The sequence below is a fragment of the Echiichthys vipera genome, assembly GCF_963691815.1.
Source record: "Echiichthys vipera genome assembly, chromosome: 15".
Classification (NCBI taxonomy): domain Eukaryota; kingdom Metazoa; phylum Chordata; class Actinopteri; order Perciformes; family Trachinidae; genus Echiichthys; species Echiichthys vipera.
In genome coordinates this window covers 26,295,713-26,312,158 of record NC_139840.1, presented here as the reverse complement: position 1 = coordinate 26,312,158, position 16,446 = coordinate 26,295,713, and the positions used below count along the sequence as shown (strand labels likewise).

The window sequence follows — 16,446 nt, the reverse complement described above, 5'->3', positions numbered from 1 at the left end:
TGTTTAGAACTCCTAAATAGCACTACACGTTCCTATCTAAGTGACCTCTTAAAGTGAAATTCCAGCGTAAAATCATCCCACGGTCTTTTTCAAAACTTGCAATCATCAAATAATAACTCCTCCATCCACCTGACTGTCCCACCTGCCGTCTCACCCCCATGGGGAGCAGAGCATTCAGCCCCTCTGCTCCCCGTCTGTGGAACTGCCTACCTCTGGAACTCAGGAACACTTCCTCACTTCAAATCCAAACTGCAAACCCATCTGTTCAAAACTGCCTTTTCCCTTTGATCTTATTTGCACTGTGTTGTTGTTATTTTAACCTGATTGATACTTTTGTTTACTCCCCATTTTTATTATTGTTCGTGTTGCACTGATATTAACAAATGTACATCTCTGGAGAACTGAGGGCTTAGAAAGGTGCCTATAAATAAAAAGCATTATTATTATTATTCTTATTAAAATCATCCCATGGTCTTTTTCAACACTTGCACTCATCAAATAAGCCATCAAGACAGTTTTTTTCATGTATGAACTATTAACAGAGAAATCTGGGGGAGTCGCTAACAGCCGGACGTGGCTAACAGTGATTAGCTCGGGGCAGTACAGTGAAGGCATTCAAACGTCTTTTTTAACCACTAATACTGCTGAAAATAACAGCAAACCTCTGCAGTAGCATGAGAAGAGTCCCTACACAGAAAACAAAGCACCAATGGGCTCCTTCCTTTGGGATTGACTTTGGTAATCCACTTGAATGGACTTTACTATGAGAGGAGCTGGTACAGGGGCCAGTAGGTAAGTCTTTTTTAAAACACTCTTTTTTTTATTGTTATTGTTTTCCCAGCATTAGATGGTGAGAGACGGGGAGACATACAGCAAAGGCCGCAGGTCAGAGTCGAACCTGTGGCCACTGCCTCGAGGACCTTCAGCCTCTTTACATAGGGCAACTGCTTTAATCACTGAGGCACCAGCCGCCCCCAAAACATTTTTTTAATAAACTCTGGGTTCACTAACTAAGTTGTTGGTGCTTTGTTTTGTGTGTAGGGACTCTTCTCATGCTGCTGCAGAGGTTTGCTGTTAGAATTAGTGGTTTAAAGACGTTTGAATGCCTTCACCGTACTGCCCCGAGCTAATCACTGTTAGCCACGTCCGCCTGTTCTCCGGGATATCTTTGTTAATAGTTGTTACACAAAAACTGTCTCGATGGCTTATTTGATGTGGCAAGTGGCGAAAAAGACCATGGGATGATTTTACGCTGGAATTTCACTTTAAAGCTGAAGTTGGTAACTTTCTGTAAAAAAATTTCTCCTGAAATTTTCACCATATCCTCACAGAACAATGAGACAGACGGTCTGTGAAGTCATGTAGCTCTACCTCTTTTTTCTGCTCCTAATGTCGTCTGCTATATCCACTGCACCTGACCAACAACCAATCAGAGCAGAGGAGTCTCTAACCCAGTGTCACGGACTGCTCATGAACTAAAAAAATGAATTCTGATAGTGTATTGCATACTTCTCCCATAAAGTGTTTTCAGAGACATTTTTAGTGCACTGTTGTGTAGTGTACATTGACAGACATGAGGCTGTGTCAGAGACTCTGCTGCTCTGAGAGGTTGTTTTTCTTGTGGTGTGGTGGAAACCAGCAGATGCCATTAGGAGTACACAGAGAACAGGAACAGAAGATAGGGGTAGAGATACATGACTTTTTCACAGATCCTCGGGCTCGTTGTGTCTGTGCATACAGAAGCTTTTGTGTTAACATGATGCTTTGTCTGTGCATGTGTGACAGAGGTCTGCTGATAGCCCTGGCTGTTAGTCTGGTCTTCATTCTGCTGCTGAGGTTCACAGCTGGGCTGCTGTTGTGGACTACCATCATCACTATCATACTGCTGCTGGCATACGGTGTGTATTGAGGGCTGGACATCTAAATATAAAGCAAGGAATCTCTGTCCGTCTTTCTGTCTGTCCTTTGCATATCTGGAGAACCGTTCTTCCAATTTACTTCACACATGACGTGTGTTGCTGAGGACCCAAGGGAGTGCAGTGTGAAGTCTATTGGGTGATCGGTTTTCCAGAACAGGCATGCATTTGGAATGGCCACGCCCCTGACACCGCTGCAAGCAGCCTTGCAATCCGCCCATTCAGAGCAGACACCGCACTAGTTGTTTTAAAAGCTGAATTTTATGTGTATGTGTATGTGTGTGTGTGTGTGTGTGTGTGTGTATGTGTATGCGTTTGTGTGTGTATGCGTTTGTGTGTGTGTGTGTGTGTGTGTGCGTGTGTGTTTTTAGGTATGTTGTACTGCTCTACGGTGCTGACCCAGCTGAGACACACACCAGGCTCTGATGTTGCCATCTTGGAAGTGGGCCTGCACACTGACCTGCAGGTCTATCTCCAACTCACACAGACATGGATCATATTATGTAAGTCTGTGGGCTTGGTGACATTACACAGGAAGTCATTAGAATACAGATTTAATGTTCTTAAATGAAGTCGTTTATAACATCTGAGAGGACAAAGATGACTGCATGTACTCTATTTCACTTCGTGAGGAATAGTTTCTATCAGTCTAACAACCTCATACTACTTCTTACCTAGCCCTCTAGACCTTTCCATTACAAATCAGATGTTGAATAGGACTTACTTCACACTGCTCAGAGGAACCAAAAAACACAGAAATTGCTGTAATAACTCTAGAATGTTCGGGCATAATGTTTTCTATGTGACATTGGGTTAATGAAGTTTTAATTTCAGTGGGACTAGATCTATTAAACATAAATTATAATAATAATCAATGATAAGATAAGGGATAGTTTCACATTTTTTGTATTTTAAAAATAAGTTTATAACCTGTAGTTTATGCAAACCTAAGAGATTTAAATGTTGAATATGTAGAATCTTTATTAAAAGCTGTATGTTTAATAAAGCAGACTGACTTGATAACTTCATAATCAAACTTAAAGCAGACTGACTTGATAACTTCAGAATCAAACTTAAAGCAGACTGACTTGATAACTTCAGAATCACACTTAAAGCAGACTGACTTGAATTAAACTTAAAGCAGACTGACTTGATAACTTCAGAATCAAACTTAAAGCAGACTGACTTGAGTACTTCAGAATCAAACTTAAAGCAGACTGACTTGATAACTTCAGAATCACACTTAAAGCAGACTGACTTGATAACTTCAGAATCAAACTTAAAGCAGACTGACTTGATAACTTCAGAATCAAACTTAAAGCAGACTGACTTGATAACTTCAGAATCAAACTTAAAGCAGACTGACTTGATAATTTCAAAATCGAACTTAAAGCAGACTGACTTGATAACTTCAGAATCAAACTTAAAGCAGACTGACTTGATAACTTCAGAATCAAACTTAAAGCAGACTGACAAGTTATAACTTCAGAATCAAACTTAAAGCAGACTGACTTGATAACTTCAGAATCAAACTTAAAGCAGACTGACTTGATAACTTCAGAATCAAACTTAAATCAGACTGACTTGATAACTTCAGAATCACACTTAAAGCAGACTGACTTGAATCAAACTTAAAGCAGACTGACTTGATAACTTCAGAATCAAACTTAAAGCAGACTGACTTGATAACTTCAGAATCAAACTTAAAGCAGACTGACTTGATAACTTCAGAATCAAACTTAAATCAGACTGACTTGATAACTTCAGAATTACACTTAAAGCAGACTGACTTGAATCAAACTTAAAGCAGACTGACTTGATAACTTCAGAATCAAACTTAAAGCAGACTGACTTGATAACTTCAGAATCACACTTAAAGCAGACTGACTTGATAACTTCAGAATCAAACTTAAAGCAGACTGACTTGATAACTTCAGAATCACACTTAAAGCAGACTGACTTGAATCAAACTTAAAGCAGACTGACTTGATAACTTCAGAATCAAACTTAAAGCAGACTGACTTGATAACTTCAGAATTACACTTGAAGCAGACTGACTTGATAACTTCAGAATCAAACTTAAAGCAGACTGACTTGATAATTTCAGAATCAAACTTAAAGCAGACTGACAAGTTATAACTTCAGAATCAAACTTAAAGCAGACTGACTTGATGACTTCAGAATCAAACTAAAGCAGACTGACTTGATAACTTCAGAATAAAACTTAAAGCAGACTTACTTGATAACTTCAGAATCAAACTTAAAGCAGACTGACAAGTTATAACTTCAGAATCAAACTTAAAGCAGACTGACTTGATAACTTCAGAATCCAACTTAAAGCAGACTGACTTGAGTACTTCAGAATCAAACTTAAAGCAGACTGACTTGATAACTTCAGAATCACACTTAAAGCAGACTGACTTGATAACTTCAGAATCAAACTTAAAGCAGACTGACTTGATAACTTCAGAATCAAACTTAAAGCAGACTGACTTGATAACTTCAGAATCAAACTTAAAGCAGACTGACTTGATAATTTCAAAATCAAACTTAAAGCAGACTGACTTGATAACTTCAGAATCAAACTTAAAGCAGACTGACTTGATAACTTCAGAATCACACTTAAAGCAGACTGACTTGATAACTTCAGAATCAAACTTAAAGCAGACTGACAAGTTATAACTTCAGAATCAAACTTAAAGCAGACTGACTTGATAACTTCAGAATCAAACTTAAAGCAGACTGACTTGATAACTTCAGAATCACACTTAAAGCAGACTGACTTGATAACTTCAGAATCACACTTAAAGCAGACTGACTTGAATCAAACTTAAAGCAGACTGACTTGATAACTTCAGAATCAAACTTAATGCAGACTGACTTGATAACTTCAGAATCAAACTTAAAGCAGACTGACTTGATAACTTCAGAATCAAACTTAAATCAGACTGACTTGATAACTTCAGAATCACACTTAAAGCAGACTGACTTGAATCAAACTTAAAGCAGACTGACTTGATAACTTCAGAATCAAACTTAAAGCAGACTGACTTGATAACTTCAGAATCAAACTTAAAGCAGACTGACTTGATAACTTCAGAATCAAACTTAAAGCAGACTGACAAGTTATAACTTCAGAATCAAACTTAAAGCAGACTGACTTGATAACTTCAGAATCACACTTAAAGCAGACTGACTTGAATCAAACTTAAAGCAGACTGACTTGATAACTTCAGAATCAAACTTAAAGCAGACTGACTTGATAACTTCAGAATTACACTTAAAGCAGACTGACTTGATAACTTCAGAATCAAACTTAAAGCAGACTGACTTGATAATTTCAGAATCAAACTTAAAGCAGACTGACAAGTTATAACTTCAGAATCAAACTTAAAGCAGACTGACTTGATGACTTCAGAATCAAACCAAAGCAGACTGACTTGATAACTTCAGAATCAAACTTAAAGCAGACTGACTTGATAACTTCAGAATCAAACTTAAAGCAGACTGACTTGATAACTTCAGAATCAAACTTAAATCAGACTGACTTGATAACTTCAGACTCACACTTAAAGCAGACTGACTTGAATCAAACTTAAAGCAGACTGACTTGATAACTTCAGAATCAAACTTAAAGCAGACTGACTTGATAACTTCAGAATCAAACTCAAAGCAGACTGACTTGATAACTTCAGAATCAAACTTAAATCAGACTGAATGGATAACTTCAGAATCACACTTAAAGCAGACTGACTTGAATCAAACTTAAAGCAGACTGATTTGATAACTTCAGAATCAAACTTAAAGCAGACTGACTTGATAACTTCAGAATCACACTTAAAGCAGACTGACTTGATAACTTCAGAATCAAACGTAAAGCAGACTGACTTGATAACTTCAGAATCACACTTAAAGCAGACTGACTTGAATCAAACTTAAAGCAGACTGACTTGATAACTTCAGAATCAATCTTAAAGCAGACTGACTTGATAACTTCAGAATTACACTTAAAGCAGACTGACTTGATAACTTCAGAATCAAACTTAAAGCAGACTGACTTGATAATTTCAGAATCAAACTTAAAGCAGACTGACAAGTTATAACTTCAGAATCAAACTTAAAGCAGACTGACTTGATGACTTCAGAATCAAACTAAAGCAGACTGACTTGATAACTTCAGAATAAAACTTAAAGCAGACTGACTTGATAACTTCAGAATCAAACTTAAAGCAGACTGACTTGAGTACTTCAGAATCAAACTTAAAGCAGACTGACTTGATAACTTCAGAATCCAACTTAAAGCAGACTGACTTGAGTACTTCAGAATCAAACTTAAAGCAGACTGACTTGATAACTTCAGAATCACACTTAAAGCAGACTAACTTGATAACTTCAGAATCAAACTTAAAGCAGACTGACTTGATAACTTCAGAATCAAACTTAAAGCAGACTGACTTGATAACTTCAGAATCAAACTTAAAGCAGACTGACTTGATAATTTCAAAATCAAACTTAAAGCAGACTGACTTGATAACTTCAGAATCAAACTTAAAGCAGACTGACTTGATAACTTCAGAATCAAACTTAAAGCAGACTGACAAGTTATAACTTCAGAATCAAACTTAAAGCAGACTGACTTGATAACTTCAGAATCAAACTTAAAGCAGACTGACTTGATAACTTCAGAATCAAACTTAAATCAGACTGACTTGATAACTTCAGAATCACACTTAAAGCAGACTGACTTGAATCAAACTTAAAGCAGACTGACTTGATAACTTCAGAATCAAACTTAATGCAGACTGACTTGATAACTTCAGAATCAAACTTAAAGCAGACTGACTTGATAACTTCAGAATCAAACTTAAATCAGACTGACTTGATAACTTCAGAATCACACTTAAAGCAGACTGACTTGAATCAAACTTAAAGCAGACTGACTTAATAACTTCAGAATCAAACTTAAAGCAGACTGACTTGATAACTTCAGAATCAAACTTAAAGCAGACTGACTTGATAACTTCAGAATCAAACTTAAAGCAGACTGACTTGATAACTTCAGAATCAAACTTAAAGCAGACTGACTTGATAACTTCAGAATCAAACTTAAAGCAGACTGACAAGTCATAACTTCAGAATCAAACTTAAAGCAGACTGACTTGATAACTTCAGAATCAAACTTAAAGCAGACTGACTTGATAACTTCAGAATCAAACTTAAATCAGACTGACTTGATAACTTCAGAATCACACTTAAAGCAGACTGACTTGAATCAAACTTAAAGCAGACTGACTTGATAACTTCAGAATCAAACTTAAATCAGACTGACTTGATAACTTCAGAATCACACTTAAAGCAGACTGACTTGAATCAAACTTAAAGCAGACTGACTTGATAACTTCAGAATCAAACTTAAAGCAGACTGACTTGATAACTTCAGAATCACACTTAAAGCAGACTGACTTGATAACTTCAGAATCAAACTTAAAGCAGACTGACTTGATAACTTCAGAATCACACTTAAAGCAGACTGACTTGAATCAAACTTAAAGCAGACTGACTTGATAACTTCAGAATCAAACTTAAAGCAGACTGACTTGATAACTTCAGAATTACACTTAAAGCAGACTGACTTGATAACTTCAGAATCAAACTTAAAGCAGACTGACTTGACAATTTCAGAATCAAACTTAAAGCAGACTGACAAGTTATAACTTCAGAATCAAACTTAAAGCAGACTGACTTGATAACTTCAGAATAAAACTTAAAGCAGACTGACCTGATAACTTCAGAATCAAACTTAAAGCAGACTGACAAGTTATAACTTCAGAATCAAACTTAAAGCAGACTTACTTGATAACTTCAGAATCACACTTAAAGCAGACTGACTTGATAACTTCAGAATCAGACTTAAAGCAGACTGACTTGATAACTTCAGATTCAAACTTAAAGCAGACTGACTTGATAATTTCAAAATCAAACTTAAAGCAGACTGACTTGATAACTTCAGAATAAAACTTAAAGCAGACTGACCTGATAACTTCAGAATCAAACTTAAAGCAGACTGACAAGTTATAACTTCAGAATCAAACTTAAAGCAGACTTACTTGATAACTTCAGAATCAAACTTAAAGCAGACTGACTTGATAACTTCAGAATCAGACTTAAAGCAGACTGACTTGATAACTTCAGATTCAAACTTAAAGCAGACTGACTTGATAATTTCAAAATCAAACTTAAAGCAGACTGACTTGATAACTTCAGAATCAAACTAATGCAGACTGACTTGATAACTTCAGAATCAAACTTAAAGCAGACTGACTTGATAACTTCAGAATCAAACAAAAGCAGACTGACTTGATAACTTCAGAATCAAACTTAAAGCAGACTGACTTGATAACTTCAGAATCACACTTAAAGCAGACTGACTTGATAAGTTCAGAATCAAACTTAAAGCAGACTGACTTGATAACTTCAGAATCAAACTAATGCAGACTGACTTGATAACTTCCGAATCAGACTTAAAGCAGACTGACTTGATAAGTTCAGAATCAAACTTAAAGCAGACTGACAAGTTATAACTTCAGAATCAAACGTAAAGCAGATTGACTTGATAACTTCAGAATCAAACTAATGCAGACTGACTTGATAACTTCAGAATCAAACTTAAAGCAGACTGACAAGTTATAACTTCAGAATCAAACTTAAAGCAGACTGACTTGATAACTTCAGAATCAAACTTAAAGCAGACTGACTTGATAACTTCAGAATCAAACTTAAATCAGACTGACTTGATAACTTCAGAATCACACTTAAAGCAGACTGACTTGAATCAAACTTAAAGCAGACTGACTTGATAACTTCAGAATCAAACTTAATGCAGACTGACTTGATAACTTCAGAATCAAACTTAAAGCAGACTGACTTGATAACTTCAGAATCAAACTTAAATCAGACTGACTTGATAACTTCAGAATCACACTTAAAGCAGACTGACTTGAATCAAACTTAAAGCAGACTGACTTAATAACTTCAGAATCAAACTTAAAGCAGACTGACTTGATAACTTCAGAATCAAACTTAAAGCAGACTGACTTGATAACTTCAGAATCAAACTTAAAGCAGACTGACTTGATAACTTCAGAATCAAACTTAAAGCAGACTGACTTGATAACTTCAGAATCAAACTTAAAGCAGACTGACAAGTTATAACTTCAGAATCAAACTTAAAGCAGACTGACTTGATAACTTCAGAATCAAACTTAAAGCAGACTGACTTGATAACTTCAGAATCAAACTTAAATCAGACTGACTTGATAACTTCAGAATCACACTTAAAGCAGACTGACTTGAATCAAACTTAAAGCAGACTGACTTGATAACTTCAGAATCAAACTTAAATCAGACTGACTTGATAACTTCAGAATCACACTTAAAGCAGACTGACTTGAATCAAACTTAAAGCAGACTGACTTGATAACTTCAGAATCAAACTTAAAGCAGACTGACTTGATAACTTCAGAATCACACTTAAAGCAGACTGACTTGATAACTTCAGAATCAAACTTAAAGCAGACTGACTTGATAACTTCAGAATCACACTTAAAGCAGACTGACTTGAATCAAACTTAAAGCAGACTGACTTGATAACTTCAGAATCAAACTTAAAGCAGACTGACTTGATAACTTCAGAATTACACTTAAAGCAGACTGACTTGATAACTTCAGAATCAAACTTAAAGCAGACTGACTTGATAATTTCAGAATCAAACTTAAAGCAGACTGACAAGTTATAACTTCAGAATCAAACTTAAAGCAGACTGACTTGATAACTTCAGAATAAAACTTAAAGCAGACTGACCTGATAACTTCAGAATCAAACTTAAAGCAGACTGACAAGTTATAACTTCAGAATCAAACTTAAAGCAGACTTACTTGATAACTTCAGAATCAAACTTAAAGCAGACTGACTTGATAACTTCAGAATCAGACTTAAAGCAGACTGACTTGATAACTTCAGATTCAAACTTAAAGCAGACTGACTTGATAATTTCAAAATCAAACTTAAAGCAGACTGACTTGATAACTTCAGAATAAAACTTAAAGCAGACTGACCTGATAACTTCAGAATCAAACTTAAAGCAGACTGACAAGTTATAACTTCAGAATCAAACTTAAAGCAGACTTACTTGATAACTTCAGAATCAAACTTAAAGCAGACTGACTTGATAACTTCAGAATCAGACTTAAAGCAGACTGACTTGATAACTTCAGATTCAAACTTAAAGCAGACTGACTTGATAATTTCAAAATCAAACTTAAAGCAGACTGACTTGATAACTTCAGAATCAAACTAATGCAGACTGACTTGATAACTTCAGAATCAAACTTAAAGCAGACTGACTTGATAACTTCAGAATCAAACAAAAGCAGACTGACTTGATAACTTCAGAATCAAACTTAAAGCAGACTGACTTGATAACTTCAGAATCACACTTAAAGCAGACTGACTTGATAAGTTCAGAATCAAACTTAAAGCAGACTGACAAGTTATAACTTCAGAATCAAACTTAAAGCAGATTGACTTGATAACTTCAGAATCAAACTAATGCAGACTGACTTGATAACTTCCGAATCACACTTAAAGCAGACTGACTTGATAAGTTCAGAATCAAACTTAAAGCAGACTGACAAGTTATAACTTCAGAATCAAACGTAAAGCAGATTGACTTGATAACTTCAGAATCAAACTAATGCAGACTGACTTGATAACTTCAGAATCAAACTTAAAGCAGACTGACTTGATAACTTCAGAATCACACTTAAAGCAGACTGACTTGATAACTTCAGAATCAAACTTAAAGCAGACTGACAAGTTATAACTTCAGAATCAAACTTAAAGCAGACTGTCTTGATAACTTCAGAATCAAACTTAAAGCAGACTGACAAGTTATAACTTCAGAATCAAACTTAAAGCAGACTGACTTGATAACTTCAGAATCAAACTTAAATCAGACTGACTTGATAACTTCAGAATCAAACTTAAAGCAGACTGACTTGATAACTTAAGAATCAAACTTAAATCAGACTGACTTGATAACTTCAGAATCACACTTAAAGCAGACTGACTTGAATCAAACTTAAAGCAGACTGACTTGATAACTTCAGAATCAAACTTAAAGCAGACTGACAAGTTATAACTTCAGAATCAAACTTAAAGCAGACTGACTTGATAACTTCAGAATCAAACTTAAAGCAGACTGACAAGTTATAACTTCAGAATCAAACTTAAAGCCGACTGACTTGATAACTTCAGAATCAAACTTAAATCAGACTGACTTGATAACTTCAGAATCACACTTAAAGCAGACTGACTTGAATCAAACTTAAAGCAGACTGACTTGATAACTTCAGAATCAAACTTAAAGCAGACTGACCTGATAACTTCAGAATCAAACTTAAAGCAGACTGACAAGTTATAACTTCAGAATCAAACTTAAAGCAGACTTACTTGATAACTTCAGAATCACACTTAAAGCAGACTGACTTGATAACTTCAGAATCAGACTTAAAGCAGACTGACTTGATAACTTCAGATTCAAACTTAAAGCAGACTGACTTGATAATTTCAAAATCAAACTTAAAGCAGACTGACTTGATAACTTCAGAATAAAACTTAAAGCAGACTGACCTGATAACTTCAGAATCAAACTTAAAGCAGACTGACAAGTTATAACTTCAGAATCAAACTTAAAGCAGACTTACTTGATAACTTCAGAATCAAACTTAAAGCAGACTGACTTGATAACTTCAGAATCAGACTTAAAGCAGACTGACTTGATAACTTCAGATTCAAACTTAAAGCAGACTGACTTGATAATTTCAAAATCAAACTTAAAGCAGACTGACTTGATAACTTCAGAATCAAACTAATGCAGACTGACTTGATAACTTCAGAATCAAACTTAAAGCAGACTGACTTGATAACTTCAGAATCAAACAAAAGCAGACTGACTTGATAACTTCAGAATCAAACTTAAAGCAGACTGACTTGATAACTTCAGAATCACACTTAAAGCAGACTGACTTGATAAGTTCAGAATCAAACTTAAAGCAGACTGACTTGATAACTTCAGAATCAAACTAATGCAGACTGACTTGATAACTTCCGAATCAGACTTAAAGCAGACTGACTTGATAAGTTCAGAATCAAACTTAAAGCAGACTGACAAGTTATAACTTCAGAATCAAACGTAAAGCAGATTGACTTGATAACTTCAGAATCAAACTAATGCAGACTGACTTGATAACTTCAGAATCAAACTTAAAGCAGACTGACAAGTTATAACTTCAGAATCAAACTTAAAGCAGACTGACTTGATAACTTCAGAATCAAACTTAAAGCAGACTGACTTGATAACTTCAGAATCAAACTTAAATCAGACTGACTTGATAACTTCAGAATCACACTTAAAGCAGACTGACTTGAATCAAACTTAAAGCAGACTGACTTGATAACTTCAGAATCAAACTTAATGCAGACTGACTTGATAACTTCAGAATCAAACTTAAAGCAGACTGACTTGATAACTTCAGAATCAAACTTAAATCAGACTGACTTGATAACTTCAGAATCACACTTAAAGCAGACTGACTTGAATCAAACTTAAAGCAGACTGACTTAATAACTTCAGAATCAAACTTAAAGCAGACTGACTTGATAACTTCAGAATCAAACTTAAAGCAGACTGACTTGATAACTTCAGAATCAAACTTAAAGCAGACTGACTTGATAACTTCAGAATCAAACTTAAAGCAGACTGACTTGATAACTTCAGAATCAAACTTAAAGCAGACTGACAAGTTATAACTTCAGAATCAAACTTAAAGCAGACTGACTTGATAACTTCAGAATCAAACTTAAAGCAGACTGACTTGATAACTTCAGAATCAAACTTAAATCAGACTGACTTGATAACTTCAGAATCACACTTAAAGCAGACTGACTTGAATCAAACTTAAAGCAGACTGACTTGATAACTTCAGAATCAAACTTAAATCAGACTGACTTGATAACTTCAGAATCACACTTAAAGCAGACTGACTTGAATCAAACTTAAAGCAGACTGACTTGATAACTTCAGAATCAAACTTAAAGCAGACTGACTTGATAACTTCAGAATCACACTTAAAGCAGACTGACTTGATAACTTCAGAATCAAACTTAAAGCAGACTGACTTGATAACTTCAGAATCACACTTAAAGCAGACTGACTTGAATCAAACTTAAAGCAGACTGACTTGATAACTTCAGAATCAAACTTAAAGCAGACTGACTTGATAACTTCAGAATTACACTTAAAGCAGACTGACTTGATAACTTCAGAATCAAACTTAAAGCAGACTGACTTGATAATTTCAGAATCAAACTTAAAGCAGACTGACAAGTTATAACTTCAGAATCAAACTTAAAGCAGACTGACTTGATAACTTCAGAATAAAACTTAAAGCAGACTGACCTGATAACTTCAGAATCAAACTTAAAGCAGACTGACAAGTTATAACTTCAGAATCAAACTTAAAGCAGACTTACTTGATAACTTCAGAATCAAACTTAAAGCAGACTGACTTGATAACTTCAGAATCAGACTTAAAGCAGACTGACTTGATAACTTCAGATTCAAACTTAAAGCAGACTGACTTGATAATTTCAAAATCAAATTTAAAGCAGACTGACTTGATAACTTCAGAATAAAACTTAAAGCAGACTGACCTGATAACTTCAGAATCAAACTTAAAGCAGACTGACAAGTTATAACTTCAGAATCAAACTTAAAGCAGACTTACTTGATAACTTCAGAATCAAACTTAAAGCAGACTGACTTGATAACTTCAGAATCAGACTTAAAGCAGACTGACTTGATAACTTCAGATTCAAACTTAAAGCAGACTGACTTGATAACTTCAGAATCACACTTAAAGCAGACTGACTTGATAACTTCAGAATCAAACTTAAAGCAGACTGACTTGATAACTTCAGAATCACACTTAAAGCAGACTGACTTGAATCAAACTTAAAGCAGACTGACTTGATAACTTCAGAATCAAACTTAAAGCAGACTGACTTGATAACTTCAGAATTACACTTAAAGCAGACTGACTTGATAACTTCAGAATCAAACTTAAAGCAGACTGACTTGATAATTTCAGAATCAAACTTAAAGCAGACTGACAAGTTATAACTTCAGAATCAAACTTAAAGCAGACTGACTTGATAACTTCAGAATAAAACTTAAAGCAGACTGACCTGATAACTTCAGAATCAAACTTAAAGCAGACTGACAAGTTATAACTTCAGAATCAAACTTAAAGCAGACTTACTTGATAACTTCAGAATCAAACTTAAAGCAGACTGACTTGATAACTTCAGAATCAGACTTAAAGCAGACTGACTTGATAACTTCAGATTCAAACTTAAAGCAGACTGACTTGATAATTTCAAAATCAAACTTAAAGCAGACTGACTTGATAACTTCAGAATCAAACTTAAAGCAGACTGACCTGATAACTTCAGAATCAAACTTAAAGCAGACTGACAAGTTATAACTTCAGAATCAAACTTAAAGCAGACTTACTTGATAACTTCAGAATCAAACTTAAAGCAGACTGACTTGATAACTTCAGAATCAGACTTAAAGCAGACTGACTTGATAACTTCAGATTCAAACTTAAAGCAGACTGACTTGATAATTTCAAAATCAAACTTAAAGCAGACTGACTTGATAACTTCAGAATCAAACTAATGCAGACTGACTTGATAACTTCAGAATCAAACTTAAAGCAGACTGACTTGATAACTTCAGAATCAAACAAAAGCAGACTGACTTGATAACTTCAGAATCAAACTTAAAGCAGACTGACTTGATAACTTCAGAATCACACTTAAAGCAGACTGACTTGATAAGTTCAGAATCAAACTTAAAGCAGACTGACAAGTTATAACTTCAGAATCAAACTTAAAGCAGATTGACTTGATAACTTCAGAATCAAACTAATGCAGACTGACTTGATAACTTCCGAATCACACTTAAAGCAGACTGACTTGATAAGTTCAGAATCAAACTTAAAGCAGACTGACAAGTTATAACTTCAGAATCAAACGTAAAGCAGATTGACTTGATAACTTCAGAATCAAACTAATGCAGACTGACTTGATAACTTCAGAATCAAACTTAAAGCAGACTGACTTGATAACTTCAGAATCACACTTAAAGCAGACTGACTTGATAACTTCAGAATCAAACTTAAAGCAGACTGACAAGTTATAACTTCAGAATCAAACTTAAAGCAGACTGTCTTGATAACTTCAGAATCAAACTTAAAGCAGACTGACAAGTTATAACTTCAGAATCAAACTTAAAGCAGACTGACTTGATAACTTCAGAATCAAACTTAAATCAGACTGACTTGATAACTTCAGAATCAAACTTAAAGCAGACTGACTTGATAACTTAAGAATCAAACTTAAATCAGACTGACTTGATAACTTCAGAATCACACTTAAAGCAGACTGACTTGAATCAAACTTAAAGCAGACTGACTTGATAACTTCAGAATCAAACTTAAAGCAGACTGACAAGTTATAACTTCAGAATCAAACTTAAAGCAGACTGACTTGATAACTTCAGAATCAAACTTAAAGCAGACTGACAAGTTATAACTTCAGAATCAAACTTAAAGCCGACTGACTTGATAACTTCAGAATCAAACTTAAATCAGACTGACTTGATAACTTCAGAATCACACTTAAAGCAGACTGACTTGAATCAAACTTAAAGCAGACTGACTTGATAACTTCAGAATCAAACTTAAAGCAGACTGACCTGATAACTTCAGAATCAAACTTAAAGCAGACTGACAAGTTATAACTTCAGAATCAAACTTAAAGCAGACTTACTTGATAACTTCAGAATCACACTTAAAGCAGACTGACTTGATAACTTCAGAATCAGACTTAAAGCAGACTGACTTGATAACTTCAGATTCAAACTTAAAGCAGACTGACTTGATAATTTCAAAATCAAACTTAAAGCAGACTGACTTGATAACTTCAGAATAAAACTTAAAGCAGACTGACCTGATAACTTCAGAATCAAACTTAAAGCAGACTGACAAGTTATAACTTCAGAATCAAACTTAAAGCAGACTTACTTGATAACTTCAGAATCAAACTTAAAGCAGACTGACTTGATAACTTCAGAATCAAACTTAAAGCAGACTGACTTGATAACTTCAGAATCAAACTTAAAGCAGACTGACTTGATAACTTCAGAATCAAACTTAAAGCAGACTGACAAGTTATAACTTCAGAATCAAACTTAAAGCAGACTGACTTGATAACTTCAGAATCAAACTTAAAGCAGACTGACTTGATAACTTCAGAATCAAACTTAAATCAGACTGACTTGATAACTTCAGAATCACACTTAAAGCAGACTGACTTGAATCAAACTTAAAGCAGACTGACTTG

General features: G+C 34.8%; 1 protein-coding gene across 1 annotated transcript in view; it reads left to right on the top strand.

The window, feature by feature from the left end:
• LOC310958231 (choline transporter-like protein 5-A) overlaps nucleotides 1–16,446 on the top strand; it is a gene marked incomplete at both ends in the record, with an annotated part of 80,623 nt that overhangs the window by 46,693 nt on the left and 17,484 nt on the right. Inside the window, 2 exons of the mRNA XM_083929080.1 lie at nucleotides 1,786–1,898; nucleotides 2,288–2,419. Of these exons, the coding sequence (XP_083785206.1) occupies nucleotides 1,786–1,898; nucleotides 2,288–2,419 (245 nt within the window). The remainder of the gene's footprint in view (nucleotides 1–1,785; nucleotides 1,899–2,287; nucleotides 2,420–16,446) is intronic.